At 37.1% G+C, this 20,606-nt stretch overlaps 1 protein-coding gene across 9 annotated transcripts in view; it reads right to left on the bottom strand.

Annotated features, from left to right (window-relative positions):
• PRUNE2 (prune homolog 2 with BCH domain) overlaps positions 1-20,606 on the bottom strand; it is a 139,298-nt gene that overhangs the window by 17,045 nt on the left and 101,647 nt on the right. For 7 of the 9 annotated variants that reach the window (XM_080574511.1, XM_080574513.1, XM_080574512.1 and 4 more), the window contains 3 exons: positions 10,320-10,399; positions 9,126-9,326; positions 5,535-5,711 (listed from right to left, as the gene is read on the bottom strand). In XM_080574511.1, the coding sequence (XP_080430637.1) occupies positions 5,535-5,711; positions 9,126-9,326; positions 10,320-10,399 (458 nt within the window). The remainder of the gene's footprint in view (positions 1-5,534; positions 5,712-9,125; positions 9,327-10,319; positions 10,400-20,606) is intronic. The other 2 variants (XM_080574516.1, XM_080574518.1) reach the window with 1 other exon arrangement.

Below are 20,606 nucleotides of genomic sequence, written 5' to 3'. Positions count from 1 at the left end.
AAGGATGGAAAGGCAGGGATCACATATAATCCACGTGTTAACCAGGGAAGAACTGAGGGGCTAGTATTTTTTCTCCTTTCTCATTCAGCACCTAAAGTGAGTCTCACCTAGCTGAAATAAGGAAAACTAGAAGACGTTTATATCAAGGAATTTTTATGTGGCTTTGGAAAATGCACAATCCCTGACAAAATGGATGCTTCAAGACAAATGAGCTCTTCCATGCCGAGAAAAATCACAGCGGACTAATCTCAGTGCTATGCCAGCCATAAAGACATGCACAGAAGTTCTCTTCATTCATGGCCCTCAGGTGTTCCTTAAAGGACTAAAAAACACCACTGCTTCCCCATTTATGGGGGGAGTGAGGGGGTCGAAGGTGGATAAGCCTCTGAGGCATGTCAGGAGTCTCTTGCTTTAAGCTATATTACTTCATATCAAGGCTTTTCAAAGCAGCTTCTTGAAGGATGATGCTGGACTTCCTTCTCGCAGAATTTGATTTGGTGGCTTTGACTAAATATAATGTATTGGGTAAACTGACAGTGTTTATTTGTTTTGTCAACATCAAATTAAGAACGCTAGCCCAGACCTTATCCACTGAGGAATAGTTTGCACACTGCAGGAGGCTTGTCATCATTAGTCTAAAGTCCTCCCATGATGCTGGCATGGAAGGGATGTTCCAGCTCTGTGCAGTAACCTTCCTCTGGCTCCCAGTGGCCAAGGGCTTGCTGAGCTAGAGAAGCCACCATACAGCAGCAGCACAGCATTTGTCTGTCCACTGTCCTCTGCAATACCACGCTGTGCCTTGCTCCTTGCTTTTGGAAAACACAGGCAGGCAAAAGAGCTCAGGATTAGGGAACAAATTCAAGCCAAATGACAATGTGGATATAACCAGGTTAAGGCACATGACATAGCATGGTGTGGCAAAACTCCAACTCATGTTGCGATCCAGTAACATGAATAGCTTAGCTATTGTTATAGATACGGCTGATTGACTTTGGAAAACCAGTAAAGATCTCAAGCTCAAATTCAGAGGGTAGCATTGCATTCTCTAGCACCGATGTACACAGGGAGGGGGAAAAACTCCTCTTTTCAGCTCCTTCACCTTGGTGTGAAGAGCTTGGTGTGAAGGAATGTCCAAGTCTTCTCAAAAGAAACAAAGAAAAAACAACTCCACCTCCCACACTCACCACTTAATTTGAGTCTTTGATATATTTCCTTCTTCTCAGATAGACCCACACATTTTCAAAGAGAAAGCACTAAATTAATCTCGCCTACTCTAGCCTATCCTCAAATAAATCATTATGGAATAAGGTGGTATTTTTTTCCTTTGCTTTAAAAATAGAGATGGGATTTTCCTCCTTATACCAAAAAATCCTTAAAAGATTTTCCAAGACAACTTATATCACGGTGCCACAAAGCAGTCTGCCCAACTGGCTCAGAAGTGTGGCACCAGGAGCACATTGCAGCTGCTGTGTCCACTAAATTACACAGCACCGTTTGCAGTTCTAACAATGCACAAATGAAAAGCCCACAGATAGATTTAAAATCACAGAATCACAGAATTGTTAAGGTTAGAAAGACCTCCTTCTAACCTGTTAAGCTTAGAAAAGCCCTCCAAGATCAGCTGGTCCAACCATCACCCCACCACCAATATCACCCACTAAACCATGTCCTTAAGCACCACGTCCAATCTTTCCTTGAAGACCCCCTTGGACGGTGACTCCACCACTTCCCTGGGCAACCCATTCCAATGCCTGACTGCTCTTTCTGAGAAGAAATGTCTCCTAATTTCTAACTTAAACCTCCCCTGGCACAACTTGCGGCCTTTCCCTCTAGTCATATCACTAGTTACCTATGAGAAGAGGCCAATCCCCAGCTTCCCACAACTTCCTTTCAGGCAGTTGTAGAGAGCAATAAGGTCTCCCCATTGCTTCTTACAAATGCTTGGAGACAAGGAATATTCACTTAAGGGAGAGGTGTTTTTTAATTCCTCACTAGAAACCAGTAAAAGCTATTTGCCCAAATTCTCAGTCAGTCTATGCCAAGATATGTATGACTGAGGAATTTCTCCATCAACATAGGTAGAAAGCAATCACACCTAGAATGCCAAGTTATGTCTACTCTCCCCTTTCCTATTTTGGTGGCTAATGCCTAGATTCTGGATGAGGCTTTATCTATCATCTAGCAGGGAGGAATGTTCAACAAATCACTGAATCATCAGCGCAGAATGTTCAATAGATCACTGAATCATCAGGGACGTCTGATTTACTTATTTTAGGCAGAATCTGTGTTTAATCTTAAAGTTACTGGAAAGATTCCTGACACTCCAAAGATACTAAAGTGTGTCCAAAGGGAATTTCATGCAGAATACACCTAACTGCCTTAGTTACCTAACTGTAACAACTATCCAAGCTGTCAAGTTTTCTCACAACCCATGCATCAAAATTATATAAATTCTACACCTTCAGTGAAGAGCTCTGCCACTTCACAAACACAGAATTTAATACCGGTTCTTAATCACCACGATATGATTAGATTTCAGGCAAAAATTCCAATTAGGCAAGTGGAAGGCTAAAACTTACTGTTCAGACACTTACTGCTCACACTTTATCTTTGGCAATGGCTAAATTACTGAGCAGCATCCATTTGAAGGTAAAGGAAACTCAGTGTTCTTTACCTTAGATTCGAGTGATCTAAAAAAATGAGATGTCAGACATGTAAAAATCTGGCACAAAATATACTGAAAAAATAGCAAGTGAATATAAATCATAGTATCATAGAATGGTTTGGGTTGGAAGGGACATTAATGATCATCAAATTCCAACCCCCCTGCCATGGGCAGGAACACCTTCCACTAGACCAGACCAAAGCCCCATCCAGCACCTTCCACTAGATCAATTTGCTCAAAGCCCCATCCAACCTGGCCTTGTTACCTTGGGAAACAGGGAGTATGCATCATGGAATTACTACAGAGTTATTACTCCAAATAAAAAGGACAGCATTTCCAAAATAAGGGCTCGAAGAAAGGTTTTGTCTTCTGGTAACAGCAACTGTCACAAAACACTGGCATAAAGAATCCATGCTTTGGTAACTTGTCAGATTTGGCAACCTAATTTAATAATTTCATTCAAAAAGAGGATAAACAGAAGTTGAAAGCAAACATTAAATCAGTATGAGATCATTCACACCTGCTACCTCACTCCTTATTGCAGAGACATCTTGACTGAAACGAACACCTTTCTTCATCACAACTACTCAACTGTATTACAGTGAGGTAAAGCAGAAAGAATCAGTGAAGTCTATTTGCCTATCAGTACTGGAAACCTAAATTTGTATCCTGATTATTTCACACTGAGAACTGAGATGAATAGCCTAAACTCCCACGGATAACTGTACGTTGGTATATCCTTTACAGTTACTATAAGAGATGTCTGCCACTGAAACTAGTACTTCTTAAACTGCCAAGCAATACCCAATTAAGGGCTACTTCTCCACCCACTAAAATGGAATGGTATTCATTTTTCATATAGGTTGATATACATGTATACATCAGCATCTACCAGAGTTATATACATGACAGTTTCTACCACAAACATACTTAAATTACTTTACAACATACAAAACCCAAAACAAACAAAGGAAAAAAAACCATATAAATAAATACTATTAGCAAAGCCTCAAAATCTTATGTTTGTTTCCTAAATTATGCCATCTATGGCTATTTGCTAAACCGTGTCTGAGGTGTCATGACATGCACAGATCTCTGATGGTGCTGTTATGACAGGAAAATGCTTGGAGGATTAAACATCTTTACTAATTTTGACTAAACCTTTTGCACACTGGACAATATAAGCATCTGCAGGCCAATCTCTAGGTGCTTTTAATGTAAATGTACAAATTTGAGGATGACATTCTCAAGTAATATAGTATTTTATTTATGTAACAACACTTATTTTTTACCAGATTGAGATTCAGCACTGAAAATACACCGGAAACACTGGTTTAGCTTTAAATGATGCTACAGATCAGCAGCACTGTGCCAGAAGCATCCTCATACAAACAAATCTTACCTCTGAGATGCTAAATTACCTGTCTGAATTTATGTAAGATTAGAATAATTTATCTTTACCTAATACCATACTTAACAGCTGGCAAACTGTATCCCACAAACATATAGAATGCAAAGATAATCTAAACCTGAAACACCAAGGACAAAGCACTTAAATGGTTTTGCTTAACATTATTCTTTCAGTAGCTATAGTAATATTTACCCATTTGAATTAAATTATGCAGAAGTGTATTAGTAATACCAGAACTATAAATTCTCTAGCAATGATAGGGAGCAGATGATCAAAGGAGACAATATAGTAAGCACTTGAGGTCATTTTCCTGCTTCATTTTCTGACTTCAAATGTTTTCTTTGATATTCTGTTTGATAGTTATTAACAAATTATGTGAAGAAACAAAACAGTTGCTGGTGAAATGCTCTCAGCTGACAACTATAAATGGCAGAAAAATAAATTTGAGGAGCTTAAATAAAAATTAAGTGAGGAGCATAACCAGGGAAATGGAAGCCCAAGGGAAAATTATTATTCTTTCTTTTGCCATTCCAATTATTTAAATCTAGGCACCCACAATCATAGAGCACCATATCTCTTCATGCAAGAAGCTTTTGCTATAATCTAGAAAATAAAATTTTAGATTTTTTTTTCTGTAGGACAATTTTTTTCCTTGATCTGAAGTTCTAGTCTACAATAACCAGATTGTTACTGACGCATGTATCTCAGTTTATTTGTTGCTTCTGAAAGTGCTTTGTATTTAAAGTACTCATTGCTGGGTTGAAAAGTCTGACCAGGTTGATTTAGTCTGGCCTCATTACTTGCTTCACTCATGTACTTACTGACAGCACCAGTGTAAGAAAGATAAAAATCAGGCCATCTTTATCTTCCAAGAAAAAATCAGCTCTGTGCTGAAGTTATGGACTGGGGAGTGAAGGTTACAAAGTCTTCCCATGTCAACCATCACTTTTACAGGTACAGAAACAGCAACAGAGAAATGTGAAACAAACACTGGCTGATCTTCTAATCAAACAGGAAAGACCTGTCCTGATGCAAGTGTTGTTTTTTCTGAAAATACTCTCCTATGAGGTCTCTAACTGGCTTCAGTTCATTTGAAGGCTTCTTAGGACCCCCAGCTGACAGTATCTGCTCAAACTGTCTTTTGAATTATGACCAAACTGAAAACAGGATGGCTCACTTTGGTGCTATGCCAGTAGCTCATTGATACTCCTCCAAAAGAACCTTGAAACTCCTTATATCATAACAGTGTCTTCCTAAGAAGGATTAATATGGGCCCTAAAATACAATAATGCTTCTGTAATTTGATGGGGTTAGTCAATTCATTGCTTATAGCTGTGGCTGAAAAACAAACCCTCTCTCTTTGCTAATATGATAAGTGAACTAAAATTGAAATAAATCATGCTTAATAGAGCATGAATTTTCACATCAATCTAAAATATGCATTCAAGGTTTTCCTACCTCCATGTGAAATAACCTTTTTGTAAGGTTCAATGACTTTCATATCAATTCTTTGTTCTTGTTCTCCAATAACCACTGTTCTCCATAACCTGTTGTCCTCTCGCTCCTCCTCAGCAGTGTACTCTGGAATTGATTCAGACTCCTCCTGGGAAGCATCCTTAATAGCTGTCTGCTCTTCTGAAAAAATAAAGATGTATATTATATATTAATGGAAAAGCTCTAAATATTTTTTCTCTTACATTCATTTAAGTGGACAATGAGTGTCATCAAACCACAGCAAATATAAAAGAGGAAGGAGAAGGATAGAATTGGAGAGTAAGCAAGTGGCTCTGGTACAGTAGGACTATTGAGGTCTGGATTTTATCTGCCATCTGTCTTGTATTCTTTGTCCCTAATTGGAAGTAAACTCTGTTTGAAGGTGCCTTTCTCTGAGGCAGATTCTCTGGTATGTAACAAAAGCTAAGCCTACCACCAATTCCTTACTATATTCCCATGCGCTGGAATCTTGCAAGAATGTAGTTATGATTCTATGATTCTCTATTTCAGCTCTTACCTATTGATCTATCTGCCAATGAGTTAAAAATATATTCAAGTTAAAACGTATCAATGGTGGAAACAGGAATGGAAGATCAAGAAACACATACACATGTACAAATAACGTGACCACACAGGACTTTTCTCCTTAGGAACTGCAAATTAAGGGACTTTAAGGAGTCATAAGGTTGGGAAGAAGAATGAATTGCAAAACATGATTTTTTTATTCAAACATACTAATTCAAATTGGTTTAATACGTGCCGTTCAGTAGGTTATACGTTGTGGAACTGTGGTATATGTTCATGCCTTCTCACAGTGCAATGCTCATGATGTTTAATAACATACTTGGCGTTCACTTTTTAAATATTATTTATTCAGTGATATTGGGGATGACCTTACAAAATACATAAACCCCATAATCACAAAACTAAGTATCTTAATGCAATTCTGTATGATGTTGATCTTGTAAAGATACCAAGGGAAACAATATGAAAACTACATACATGCATGGTACTAGATCTCCCTGTGAAAAAGTGATTCTGTTTTACTGCCTGGAGTGTTGATTTTGCAGAGAAAGATGAACTAGTGTGAAATTCAGAAGAGAAATAAAAATCTGTAGATAAATAGTAATTTGATTTGGGGGCAGGCCTTCATCTATTTGCACAAACAGTTTCGTAAATGCAACTTTATGTCACCTAATGTAAAAAACATGAAAAGCTCATTTAAGAAACAAGAGCAGGTTTTGAAAGAGAATATTTAGATTTATGTTATCAGTGACAACAAACAAACAACAACTGTGAAACTGCTGTTGACCAATCCCTAAATAAGTCAGGTGCTAGTTTAAGACGTTGGTATTTCCACTCTCATCTGGTTTCTTGCACATTGCAGTTGTACTGATTCTTCTTTTCATCATTCTTCTACACTACAGGGTTTCAACATTTCTTGTTTTACATAGCCATCAGTTTTCCAGTGATGATGTGACCTCCTGAGTTGTGACAACAGTCTTACTTTTCTCAGTCAACTTTCACAGTTTAAATGGACCAGTAGCAGTCTGAGGGTGAGAAGCTAAAAAATCATTGCTCTCTACAGTTTCAACAGCAATGTCGTCTCAGTACTTACTGGGGTTTGGCACAACACTACAGAACCACTGAACTGTGGGAGATTATTCATGCTGGTAACAGCACAGCACATACTGGTAACAGAAGGGTGACAAAAGTACAAAGGCTGTTAACCACGCACATAAACCATTCTTCCCTAGTTCTTATGACTATACTGTTAGCTATCAGATCCATGCTATATATAGTCCACTCACATTATTGTCAGCTTATTTTGATAAATTGTGACTATTTTTGCCTTTTCTACTATCTGCGGGCTCATGTAATTGTATGATGTTTTGCCAATTAAGTATGTCTAAAATCAAATTATATATCTGTAAAAATGTCACCAAACTTCACATTTAGAAAACAACAAAAAATCTGGGGCAAATGCTTGCCGTAAATATAACTGCCACCAAAATCAGTGGAGTTGAATTTACTTACTTTAGGGCTTTTGCTTAAAGGCAAAATCTGTTCCATGGCAGACAGAGATTTTTGCTCTCATGCAGTGGTCACAACAATACAAAAGCGTGTGTGTGTGTGTGTGTGTGTGTGTGTTAGATTAAACCTTTGGTACATAATATTCCAACCATCTAGCAACTCATCACTATGCTCTGCATCTACCCATAAGGAAATCAGCCTTCTAATGAGAAGTGACATTAGAGACGCTTATGCATGACTGAGTGCACAGCAATGCCTCTTTAGCAATACCACTTAAACCAATGCAACTGTTCCTGCATGCTCAAAAGAGCATACAGTTTTTTAAATTATAGTGACCTCACTAGCAACAAAGAATTTAAATGCAAGAGAAAATTCAATTTAAATGTAGCCCTTTTAAAAGTTTCTCTCTGTTTAGATTGAAAAATGCTTATGATCTTTAGGTATCTACCTTAGTGAATACAGTTCCCATATGGTTCTTCAGGTACTAGCATGAATGGATGTTATCACCCTATTTTGTGCATCATGAGGGTAAGTAAAGTGAGTAAGGCAGTGCAAGACACTTTTACACCACATGAGAAAAAATGATTGTCTTGAGATTAGTATGCAAAAGAAGAATGGAGTGTCTGTGGCTCTTCCTAAGTAAAATAAGACAAGTTTCATACTTCAGGGTGTATCTATACTGTACAGCTGGCCCTACTGAGAAAGCATATTTAAATTGGTGGAATGATGAATTTTGTTGTTCCATTACATGAGCTAGCTTTATCATGCTGCGCACACACCTTACATGTCTCAGGTTTCCAACCATACATGGGAATAGAAAAAGACCTTTCTTACTAACAAAAGACCTTTCTTACCATGCTGCGTCTATTTCATTTACACACTGCAAGCTCTTTGGTGCAGCTTTTGTACAGAGTGAATGGGTGCAAAACCCAGCTGGGTGTTTTCCAATCATCCGAAGAAATGATTAGGACACAGATAGTGCCTGAACTTCAGCATATTAATATTCTGGTAAACTTCATGGCAAAATCTGGAGCTATCATGACAGGAGAGACTTTGGGATGAGATTTACCAATTCAGCCAATATATTTCACACAACGTTATATCTCTAAACACAAATGATGTAAGTATAATATAGAGCTGGTCACTGAAAGTGCAGTTAGGTCTAGTGTTCCCTTACAACAGACAGCAACTGCTTTCTCTTACTGAAAGACTCTTTTCATACAAGTCCTATGATTAGAGCTGGACAAAGAAAGGAGTTAGATTCTATCCAGGTTGCTCTTCTTATTTTATTTCATCAGTTGATCAGCTGTACTATTTCTTTCTGCACTCTGCATAAGTAGGAATGTATTACTTTACACAGGGGGAGAAAGGTTAAAAATAGCAGAAAAAAATATCTGGAAACCTTACATTAAATCTCAAATGCATTAACCATATTCATAGCCTGACTGACATGAAACCGATCATGTAAACAGCAAATAAAGAATCAGAGATGAACTGTAAATCTACAGTCTAGAAAGCTACCTTGCCCAGTGTATTCAAAAGAGTCTGCTTCATCAGGAGTGTCAAGGTCATCTACATTGATGTCAATTTCATCTGGCGTGTCCAAATTATCATCAGAAAGCACAGAACCTTCACTCTGGTCCAAAGAGAGATTGATATTTGGAGCAGTAAGCTTTATCCTTCTGGGATGGGAACCATTAAGATCAAGAGAATTTGGAGGTTCTGAAAGAAGAGAAATAAAAAAAGAATTTCATTTTATATGGATACAATTTGTCTTCCACATATTTAAGAATCACTGGCAAACATACTGGGATAGACCATGTATAGTAACAACAAGCCATTTAAGACCACCTAATATAAAGCAGAAATATCACACATTAATGCTTAAAAAAATAAAACAAGCTTCCACAGGAATGGCAGATGTAGCCGGGAGCACTTGAATTATGTAACATCCAGATTCACTCTTTTTCACAATCATCAGCCAAAAATCAAGCTTCACACACAATCTGACCCACAGGGTTTAAGAATTTAAAGAGCAATATACAAATCATGAGTTATGAACAAATGCTCTGTTGAATCCAGGAGAAAATAATATGAGTGAACATTCCCTCTAAGTCTCTCTTTTGTTATGCTCTTGCTGCTATCCAAATGGTGCTGATTTGCAAGTAGGAGCTATGTCTTTAGTCTTGACTAAGACAGTATTGTATCCAATACAATAACAGAAATAAAAATACCTCTCAGTCTCATAATCAGACTTAATTAAAAGTAGTCTTAAATAAAACAGAAGTTAGGTATAGCTCTGTCCCTTGCCACTGCATTAAGTGCCACATTTCAAGGTGTTCTTAGTTCACTTAGACAGTAATCAAATATAAGATAAATAATAGTGATTACTTAAACATCATAGGGACTAAACAAGCAATGACAATAATGCACAAGAGGAAATACTGGCAATTATCATTTGTTAAGTGAAGAAGAAAATTGACTAAATAAAACAAACTTAACAATTTTTCTTTTTTTTAACACTGCACTGACATTTATTTTATTTTATTTTACTTTATTTTATTTTACTTTATTTTATTTTACTTTTTTATTTTATTTTACTTTTTATTTTACTTTTTATTTTATTTTATTACCATCACAGAAACACCCTTACCACATAATGAAATTCCAAGGGACTAAGATATAATTAAGGTAATAAGTAAGAGCTTCTCTTACCGGGTCTCATCTCTGTAGAAACGGGGCTTAATACACCCTCAGCAAAGGGGATGTCCATTCCTACATTCTCTTGTACCAACCTAAGAAATAAAATATAAATCAAAACCTTGAAGAGATTCACAAGTTGACCACAATCTCAATATAAGTTGTGTGGTCTCATATGGAACTGTACTTTTCCTCTACCAATCCAGTTTAGAAGTCTGATACCAAATTAATGTAAGTGAGAGTTAAACACAGCTGCTGTAATTCCATTATGCAGTCCTTACCACTTATTTACTCATGTCTGTAGAGCCTTTGGAGACTATAGGTCTCACACAGCAACTTTTATTTGGATCAAGACATAGCAGAGTATAATAACAGGCTGGCAAACATCAATGCTTCTCATTCTACACAAATGAAGTTCGTCTTTTGTCATCGGGCAAACAGAACACATCGTTGAGGGAAGCTTCAGCTACTCTTTGCAAACTGCACATCACAGCAAGAGTTTTATAATTATATTTTCACTGCTGTACATACAGTTACTGTATAGCAAAATTCAGATCATGAGGGTTTTTTTCATTCTTTTAATATCATTTGTACTTGAAAACTATTTTGACCCAAATCAGTCATTTTGTAATCCTGAAGAAGCTGATGTCCTGCATTGAAAGCATACAGAAAGCATAAAAGTGAGAAACAAAACTACTTCACGCATTTTTGAAGACTAAGATGTTGCAAAATATCCTATCTAGACTACATTTTTAGGAAGATAATAAGAAATTATATTTGATGTAACTACATATGACACATAAAAGGCATTGAGTGGTAAAAATTATAACAAAGGTCTTTGAATGTTTAAAGTAAACTGACTTGAACTGTTTTCATGTTTATTGTCTATTCAAGTATTTTACAAAATGCTTGCTGGAAGGATGGTTCAGATAGGAAAAACATTTTACATTTACAGGACACTCTTGACAGCTTTGATATAAACTAAAAATGTGACTCCAAAAAAGCTTTGTTTGTTTAATATTATAGCATTTTTTTTCCTCTATTCCTGTTCCAAACTGTTTTTTTTTAAATGAAAGTTGAAGAATAGAATTTTTACGCTTCAATTAACAGAGATGTGATGAGAGCAAAGTGGGTGCTTTTCTCTGCCACAGCATCGGCTAAACTCTGCTCTGCATGATTCAGCTGAGTGGGTCTGAACAGGCTTGTCTTGTTTCTCTTGCAGTTTCCTCCTACCCATGCTTTCCCCATGAGGACTACCCTCATTACTTCACTGTGTGCAGACAGGACTCTTCTGGCCAATCACTGCTTCAGAGTATGAGTATAGTTTCTGTGATTTCTTGATAATTTTGCATACATTTAAATATAAATGTGTACATGTAGGCCTAAAGGAGCTGAAGTCTTCGCTGTGTTCAGCATATAGAAGATCTTTACCCGAAGCCCCATACCATATAATCAGATAGGCAAATCAGTGAACTCACATCTTTTCCCATGCAAATAATAGACATGATAAGGTTAGAGCCAACAATGTTTGTGCTTCTCAGCTCATGACCAGGCCTTGTTTCTAAATAAAAATTGACATATATTCTTCTTCCTAACTAGTTTTACTAATTTATCCCCAATTGCTGTAGGTAGATATTTCATAAATACAAAGATTAACCACTTAATGATTTCCACATAAAGCACCAATTCTGGAATATGTATAATCACTGTCAAATAAGACTTGTGGTAGTCTTTCTCTCTGGATAGACAACAGAATGGTAAAGAAATTTGATACAAGTATCCTGCCCATGAGTAAAATGAATAGCATAAATTGTCTGTAATATACCATTTTCTTTTTTTTTCTGCATTTTAGTGTTATCTGTGTTTAGAAGCGGTACAGAAAACTAATACACAGAACACCACCACAATTTTCTTAGAAAATGTAAACAAATCATTATAGTCTTTGTCTTCTTTTGGTGTCTGTTCAACCTGTAGTAAAACATGTGTAGTGAAGTCTAGTTTATTCTTCTAAACTCAGCAGAGACAAATCTGAATTCTAACGACAAGCACTGTCAGTAACAGCTGGATAAGGTAAGAAATCATAGTGCTGGAAAAAGCGTAAGGAAACAATGAATACTTCTAATCCATTTTAAATTCAGATTAAGATTTTATGTTAGGCTTTATTAAGCTTACTAACTGTAATAAATAAGAAAATTTCCCAAATTATATCAGCTCAGGAATACTCAGATGATGACTTACAGGTGCTCAAGGGTGAATATTTTGGCTGGACTGAAGGGGGTTTCAACATTAACATACAAACCATTCATTTATAAAATTATCTTATACCCTTATCACACCAAAAGATAATTCCTCACTGAACAAGCTTCAGAAATCATTGCAGGTACTGATTTGAAGTGAAATGCTCTTCTTTCAAGTTGTGTGAAGAGCAAGTTACAGAAGAACAGTGAATTTTTTTGACTTCTTGTATTAAAAAGAGGTGATATTCTCTGCAATAAGCCTGTAAAAATGTTTGAGCGAAATTAAGAATACCGTACATCTCCTCTGTACGATAAGATCATGGATGAATTTTATATATGCTATGCCTACAGAAACTGACAATATAATTTGACAAAGCAATGTCCCACAATTCACTCAGAATTTTATGAGTTGCCTAGAATTTTAGCAATGCCTGGCATAAATTAGGATAATTCATAACATTTCTTGGATTGCTGGGAAACTACTTTTCTCCCTGTGGCATCTTGGCCCCCTTTTTTTTTTATATATAAAAAAAAAAAGTGTATGTGCTTGGAGCAGGCATTGCTGTTTTCTCTGGAATCTCTTACACTTTCACAACATAATTTTCAAATGTTTTTCTGCTTTCAGTTGGACTACCACAGCTGAGTTAAAACCAGACATTTTATGTTACAGATGTGCTCACAAGAATGGTACATTTCTAGGGAATCAAAAGATGTTTATCTTTTGATAAATATGTTTCATATTCTTTGATTTGAATTTCTATTGAAGTACAGCTACTGCTACAGGCAAAATATTCAAAGAATATCTGTCGCTTAGGCATTACAAGTAAACAGCATGAGAATCTGTCTGACAATCTCTAACTTTAAAAATGACGTGCCATTAACATAAAGTCAATAGTCCATATCATTCTTATTGGGATATTTGATCTGGGAAGCAAGAGCCTGTTTACTACCAAATAAATAGTCAACAGACTTCTCAGAGAAGTAAGAGAAAAGCTGTTTTGGAGTAAGTCATGTTTTCCTAGAACCCTTCTGCGTTACCCAAACAGATTAAAAGATTCCTTGCCAGATGTGCATGTTCTACGTTCAGGCAAAGTTCATATTTTCAAAAAGCCTTAATTAATATTTATTCAGTCAAAAATTAATATGCAATACAGACATCTTTCAAATCTGGTGGCTTTAGATAGCAGGTTTAGTCAACAGAGGGCATGGCTTCTGTTACACTGTACCTCAACACATGTCTCTGGTGGTGTTCTTCAGACAGTTCTTCCCCATCAGTGTGAGAATGAGCAAGATATGGATGAAGTTTGTTTTCTGCAGACATAGCTGCTTGTCTCCTGACAGATTTTGTGAGCATGTTATGCTGACTAACTCAATGCCTTGCAGAGGAATTTCTGGCTGTGCATAAGCTGAGAGAGCACCAGGTCTCAACAGCTCTTGGGAGGAAATCTAGTAATGAAGGATGGACTATATAAACTTAAATCAAGCAGCTATCTCCTTCTTTTCCCATGGACTACTTCACATAATCCCCAAATTCTGGTTTACAAAATTCCTTGCCTTTCATACAGGTGCAATTGATGCTGTGGATGATATGGCCAAAATATTAGAAAAAGAAAACATTTTTTTTCCCCTTTCAGTGAATGCTCCTTGTTGAAGAAGTAAATTAAGCTACTTTAGAAAGCTCCATTCTAATCAGGTATGATTTAGTTGACTGATTAAAAAAAAAGAAAAAAAAAAAGATCTTTCACTCGGAACTAAGGTCAAAGTAAAATAAGCTTTTTGTGTCATAAATGACTTCTTTTATGTTAACACACAGACCAGTCATTTAAGGATCAGCTGCACTGGGAATCAAGTTACTGCATATTTGCTTTGATAACTCAGGTCTACGTAGCTGTTCAGAAGTAGCTAAAACAAAATCTATTTCTCAAAGATGTTTCAGAGCAAGATGCCAAATTCTTGGTTGGGAGTGGTGGGGGGTCACAACAGAGACTGGAGGCTGAAATCCTTTCCTTACTTTTTCTTGAACCTGGCATTCCTGTATTTCAATAAATCTTTAAATACTTCTTAGTATCCTCTCCAGTCAGTATTTCTCAGAATAAAAGTTATCCTCCCTGACTTTTCTAGATATAGCAGCATTCTGCTCTTTTGGAAAGAGCAGCTCTGAATATTCACAGCAGTATGTCATAATCCCTATGGGCTGTGCTGCCTCACCCTTGTGTCATACGTGATATATCACCAGTTTCCTGAGATGTGCTGCAGCTATTACATATCAAGAAGTTAAATTCTTTAGTCTAAAACAAATAAGCTCTCCAATGTATTGCTCTGATGAACACCTGCAATCTGCAAGAGAGAGCAACGTTAATCCAACCTTTCTAAACTGAATCCCTCCACTCCAATCCACCACAACCCAGTCAGACTTTCAATGTTACACATTTTCCAGACTTCTGGGCTCACCAATACAAAAGTTTTAATCTGACATGGAACCTACTACTGCAGAACACTTTTCCTAATCAAGTAAATTATGTTTGTTCCACGCTGTTCCCTCTATACAAAGTAATACTTTTACATTTTTGTAAGATATTGAAGGCTTTTATGAAGTTTCCAAAGCAGGATTAGTGAAAGGAATGACAGAGATGAAATCACCTTAACTCATATTACTACATGCTTGTTTTTGAAACTAAATGGGAGGAGGGGAGATGAAGTATAGTGAAAAGGTTATTCAGAGACCAGACATCTGGCTTTTTTCATCTTCTCAAATTCCACATGTTACACAGGTACACCCTGCTCTCAGATGAAATAAAAGTCTTGCTTATAGACCATTGTCTCACTAATTTGCAGCAGAAAATTGAGCTATTTGAAGGAAGAATGTACAAACTGTGAAATTTTAGGGGCAAGAACAAGGTTAGGGAACTCCACCTCTTCCCCGATTTGCTTTTGCAGAGCATACCCCGCACAAAGCGACACTCACTGGGCCCCCCGGCCCCCACCCGGTAACTCCACTGGTACACAAACACCAGGACCACAAAAGAAGAAAGGAGAACTTGAGGGACTGGACATGACAATCAAGTATTTTCCGTGAAAGGTATAAAAAAACCCACCTTGGTTTTTATCCATTAACGCCTGTCAACTAGCTCTCAGCAGGGCTCCCCTGGGAAGCACCCTCACGACTGAAGGTGTAAGCAGGGGTCAGCGTCTTGCCAGGCCACGGCCAGAGCACGCAGCACCTTGTGCTAGGTGGTATTAAAGTCAACCTGCTGCAGCATTTAGGCTGCTCCACCAGCAGGATGCCTAACCACTCCAGGACAAGCTGATAACTGATAACAAGCTGTTCTTCTATGCTCAGAAAGAACAGGAAGCCTCCAAGGTGGAGCCGACAGCAAATCTTTAAGAACTCCACAAATGGGAATTTATTTCAGAAATCTACTGAGAAAAAGTGTTTTCTTAATTGCTATATTCCTCTCCAGATTACAATTCTGTGCTACTGAACAGAGTACTCTTATATTTACATGCATCCAACGCATCTCAACAGATAGCTAGCTAACTTACAAGGGGTGTTTTGCTGTCATCCATCTTTGTAGCTACTCCAACACTCCCCTCACCACACATAAAATAACAGCAAAATCCATTCCATTACCACTAATAAACACATGAAACATTATTTCCTTTTTAGAACAAAAACTGTTTTGCATTTATAACCAAACAAAACATCTTTCTTTCATGTTATATACTGTGTTTTAAAATAACAGCAAGTACCTATTTTCTGAAAATATTTCTCTCACATGGCGTGCTCAGTTACAGAACTCAAAACTACAACAAAAAAGATAAAATACAGTCATTCTGTCCCCTGTTTTAAAAATAGTATGATTCTTCTGCTTACAGAAACAACTCCATAAGCTCCATACAACTGCAACGTGCTGTTTTGGAGACCTTTATTGCTAATGGCTTAATAACAAATCCTAACGTAATTTGCATGTATTTGCATTTTGATAATTATCATCCATTGAGGATGGATAGAAATGTTCTGCAAGCAATGTTAGAGAACTTTTGGACAACTTTAACAGCTGTGCCTATAGTCAAAAGGAGATACCATAGGAAATAAAGTGTGATTATGTAACATTGAAAAAAGAAAAACTGATAAAATATGGGGTGTAGTCTGAGAAAAATTTGACAAAAATATACAGGAAGCAACAGAGAAAGATGCCACGAATATTATTACCAAACAACCAGCTGGACTGTGCAGTAAGAGAAGAAGAAATATATTAACAAACACAGCCATTAAAACCAACCTTCAAAATTACTCTCTAAAACTAGTTATTTGCTACAAATTTTCAGACAATACACAAAAATTTCTACAGTTGCCTCTTCACTGATAAAGGAGACTGCAGTGTGCAAAATTTATGATCCCTAAACTATAGTGGAGTATGCAGCAAATGAAAGCGACACAGACTGCAGAATTCAGTCTGTATCAATCAGAGACTGCTTCAGCAACACCTACATACCAAGAAAAAGAACATATTGGAAGGAATCCACTCCAGAAAATCTGAGACCAGGAAAAAAAAAATATTACTTTTACTCACAGCTGTGTAAAATAATTATATTGTATACAGGTTACTTATAAAAAATAATTAATTTTATAACCTCCTGAGAGCTGCATTTAGCAACCATATGTTAGAATACTAAATTAACTGTTTTTCTATTGCTATTTATTTGGTACCTCTTAAACACAAATTAGTTCAGGAAAAGCCTATAGCTTGAGTGCTGGAATTTATGCCTAGCACAAGACTTTATTCCTGCTTCTAGATGCAAAACAAAACCCCCAAAATTATCTGTGCTGTCTTGTTTAAGCTAAAAACTTTATTAATCAAGCATCTGTGCAAATGGCAGCTAATCATTTTCATGCTCCCGCACAGTAGATAAACACATGCTAATATTCCCATTTTACAAAGAAACAAGTCATTCACTTTCTCAATAGCCACAGAATAAATCATTGCTAAAAATTAGTCAAGGTCATGATTCCCTAGTTTTTCATGTTTTGCTCTTCAGATTTAAAGCTTCTTTTAACTGATTGTGCTGTTAGTTGATCCTTTCCATATGCCATTTTTTTTGCTCCATTTTCAGCATCAACGTTGGATAAAAAAAAGCTAGGCATGTCTGTAAGAAGTAATATGTTTGGTGCAGGAAAATGTTGTCTTCTAGCCAAAAGATTTAGTTTGTTTTCATTTTTATATGTTAACTGGAACATGATAAAATTCTGAATTTGGGTCAATGAATATTTTTAATAGTTTTTTATAAAAATGTTTTCTAGCCTCCAAATAACTTTATTTTTTAGTGTCCGTTTATCTATCCATTTTGTTCCTTGCTCCTTGTCTTAGCTCAATACCATAAGTCTCGATTTTTTTTCAGGTAGCCACTCAGAATAGTAGTCTGTCCCATCTGCTCTTATCAATTTAAGCCTGTTAAAATATAAAAGCTGCTGTTCTTAAGCACACGCTGCTGCTTTCACTGCTGCGAGGCAGCCACAGGCTGTCTGTTCTGAATCCTTGCCAGCTCCCTCCCTGTGCCACAGCACAAGAGAAGCAGGCAAAGGCAGGGATAGATGCAGGGAGCCACTGAAGGACAAATCTAAATAAATAGGTGAGTGATAACGCAATTCACTAGGCTATTTCAGCAACCTTACAAACATGCTCATAGATCAGGAAGGCTTACAAAAGGAATCCTTGGCCCCAGGTTTCTTTGATTATCTGTGACTTCCAGCCACACGAAATAAAAAAGAATCTCCATGCAGAATGAAGAAAAATGAGGATTTATTTAAATTCCAGACCTGGATGTCCTGTTGACATGGGGTCTTAGGAATGCAAGCCAGGCTGGCAATACCTGCAGGTAATCCCAGAGACCCCAGAATTCCTTTCCTAGGTATTTGTGTTCAGCAGGTCATAGGATGCCGTAGGAAAGACAGTGCAACCCAGAGAACAACTATTCAGTACCTTATGTTGTACTTTATGCATGCCTAAGCATTATTTACTGTGCACTGTTCAAACGGTGCTCTAAATGATCAGTCCTTTCGAGGGCTTTTCAGAGGTGCTAATCACCTGAGCATTAGGCATTTCCAAACATTATTTAACTTTACTCTGGACAACAGATTTATGTGTTAGGGGCAATGAATTATTCATTATTACAGAAGTGAAACACAGAAAATAACTTTGAAAGTCTCATTTATTGGCAGCTCCTAAAATATGATGCCTAATAAACTTGGGTTTTTTTGATTTTTTTTTTCTGAATATGGAGTATTTTATAACATCTCCTATATGCCAGTACACATCTTCAAGACTAGCTGTCCCTGAAAAAGATTGGCACAGTCAGGGCCCAGTGGCTTCACTTTGGCATCCTCAGAAAGAATAAATCAGACAGGTGTCAGAAAAGAAGGACACGAACAATTCAAGCACCTGCTGACTAATGATCTACCCTGCACCGCCTAAGAACCCAGTAGCACAGGCAGAAAGAGAAAACAATTCTTGTGGGCAGTGTTAGCTGCCTGTACCCATGAAATAGCACCATCTCCAATGATGCCTTTTACTGTGCACTGCAGAAGCCTGCTGGGCATTTCCTAATTTCACCATTTTAACCATATTCTCTTAACACAGTATTTTGTTTGCAAAAGCATGTAAAGTAGATAGAGAATAACAAATATCGAGGTGGAAATAATATGCCACTTGATATCTACCTGCTCTGCTTTGGTATTGGACTCACATACCGCCATATGGTCTTGTGCTTGGACCAGCATCTCTCCTCTGTTATGCGCTCAGCTTAACCGAGACAGCAGAAAATTACTGGAATCGACAACACAAAGTTGGAGAGCCTGTGTGATGGGTGCTCCTCCATCGATTCTGGAAGATCAGAAGGTCTGGCAAGGAGCTACGTGGCTTCAGAGTAACATTAGCATTTAGAAGGCTTGTTTAAACTTATCTCTCTCCTCTGCATTTAATACATGTTGTTAATATTCTACAAATAAAATCTAAATGATCTGTTAATCAACAACTACCATTGAACAAATGCTACAAATACACTGTAAGAAGGTAATACCAGCAGAGAAAGGAGGAGTCAAGGATCTTTTACATCAGATTGACTTGAAGTATAACCTGAAAATATATGTTGTTTGAAAATTACATATATGTTTTTAAATTATCAAAACATTAGTCCTAGTTGCATATTTAGGATCTGTTTCCCAACACCCACTTACATTGAATAATTAATTATTCCTTCATAAAACTCCGTTTTAGGTTATTTGTTCCTCACTTTAAAACCAGCTTTCCTTCCAGCATGTGCAGTTCACAGGGACCATTTTCCTGCCAAATCATGCTGTCTAAAGCACTCCTCAGAATACCTGCAGTTCCAACTAATGCAGTTGGCACATGAACAGCACTTAAAAAAGCAGCATGCATTCTATATCCAGTGCAGCCATCTGCACTTCCAGGATGTATGCTAATTGTTCGAGAGTAGGTAACAGGGTGGACGCTGCTGGATCAGAAGCAGAAAATCTTTAGGAAGTAGTACATTTTACGCCCGACGGAGCTTCTTCAGTGGAGTTTTGAGAAGTCCCCTCCAACCATTACTACAGTCTACAACTTATTAAACACGTGTACTCTCAGATGAAGACATGTTGGGATGCCTCTGACTTCTCTTAACCATTAGTAATAACCATTAGTTCTGCAACTGAACTAACGTGTCAACTTAGTGGCTATTTCCTCTTTTCTACTTTGCTTTTCTGTAGTATTGTCAACTTTTGCATTGCTCAATGGACTTGTTTCCCTGAATGTATGAATGCCAACAAGTACAATGATGATTATACTGTTTACCAAATACAAATAGCCAGAATCAAGTGTTTGAACGAATGATCCTATGACAGATGAATCCTGTCTTACTCACATGCTAAAACATGTTTAGGGACAATTTTCAGAGCTGCTAACTGTAAGAACTCACTTAACATTAATATATACAGATTCATGGCACTTTTATCGGTCTGTTTATTAAAACATTAGGATTTTGCTAACATTCCCTCGATTTCAAGCCT

This window comes from Anser brachyrhynchus, assembly GCF_964034855.1.
Source record: "Anser brachyrhynchus genome assembly, chromosome: Z".
In the NCBI taxonomy this organism is placed as follows: domain Eukaryota; kingdom Metazoa; phylum Chordata; class Aves; order Anseriformes; family Anatidae; genus Anser; species Anser brachyrhynchus.
This window is presented reverse-complemented; position numbering and strand designations above follow the sequence as displayed.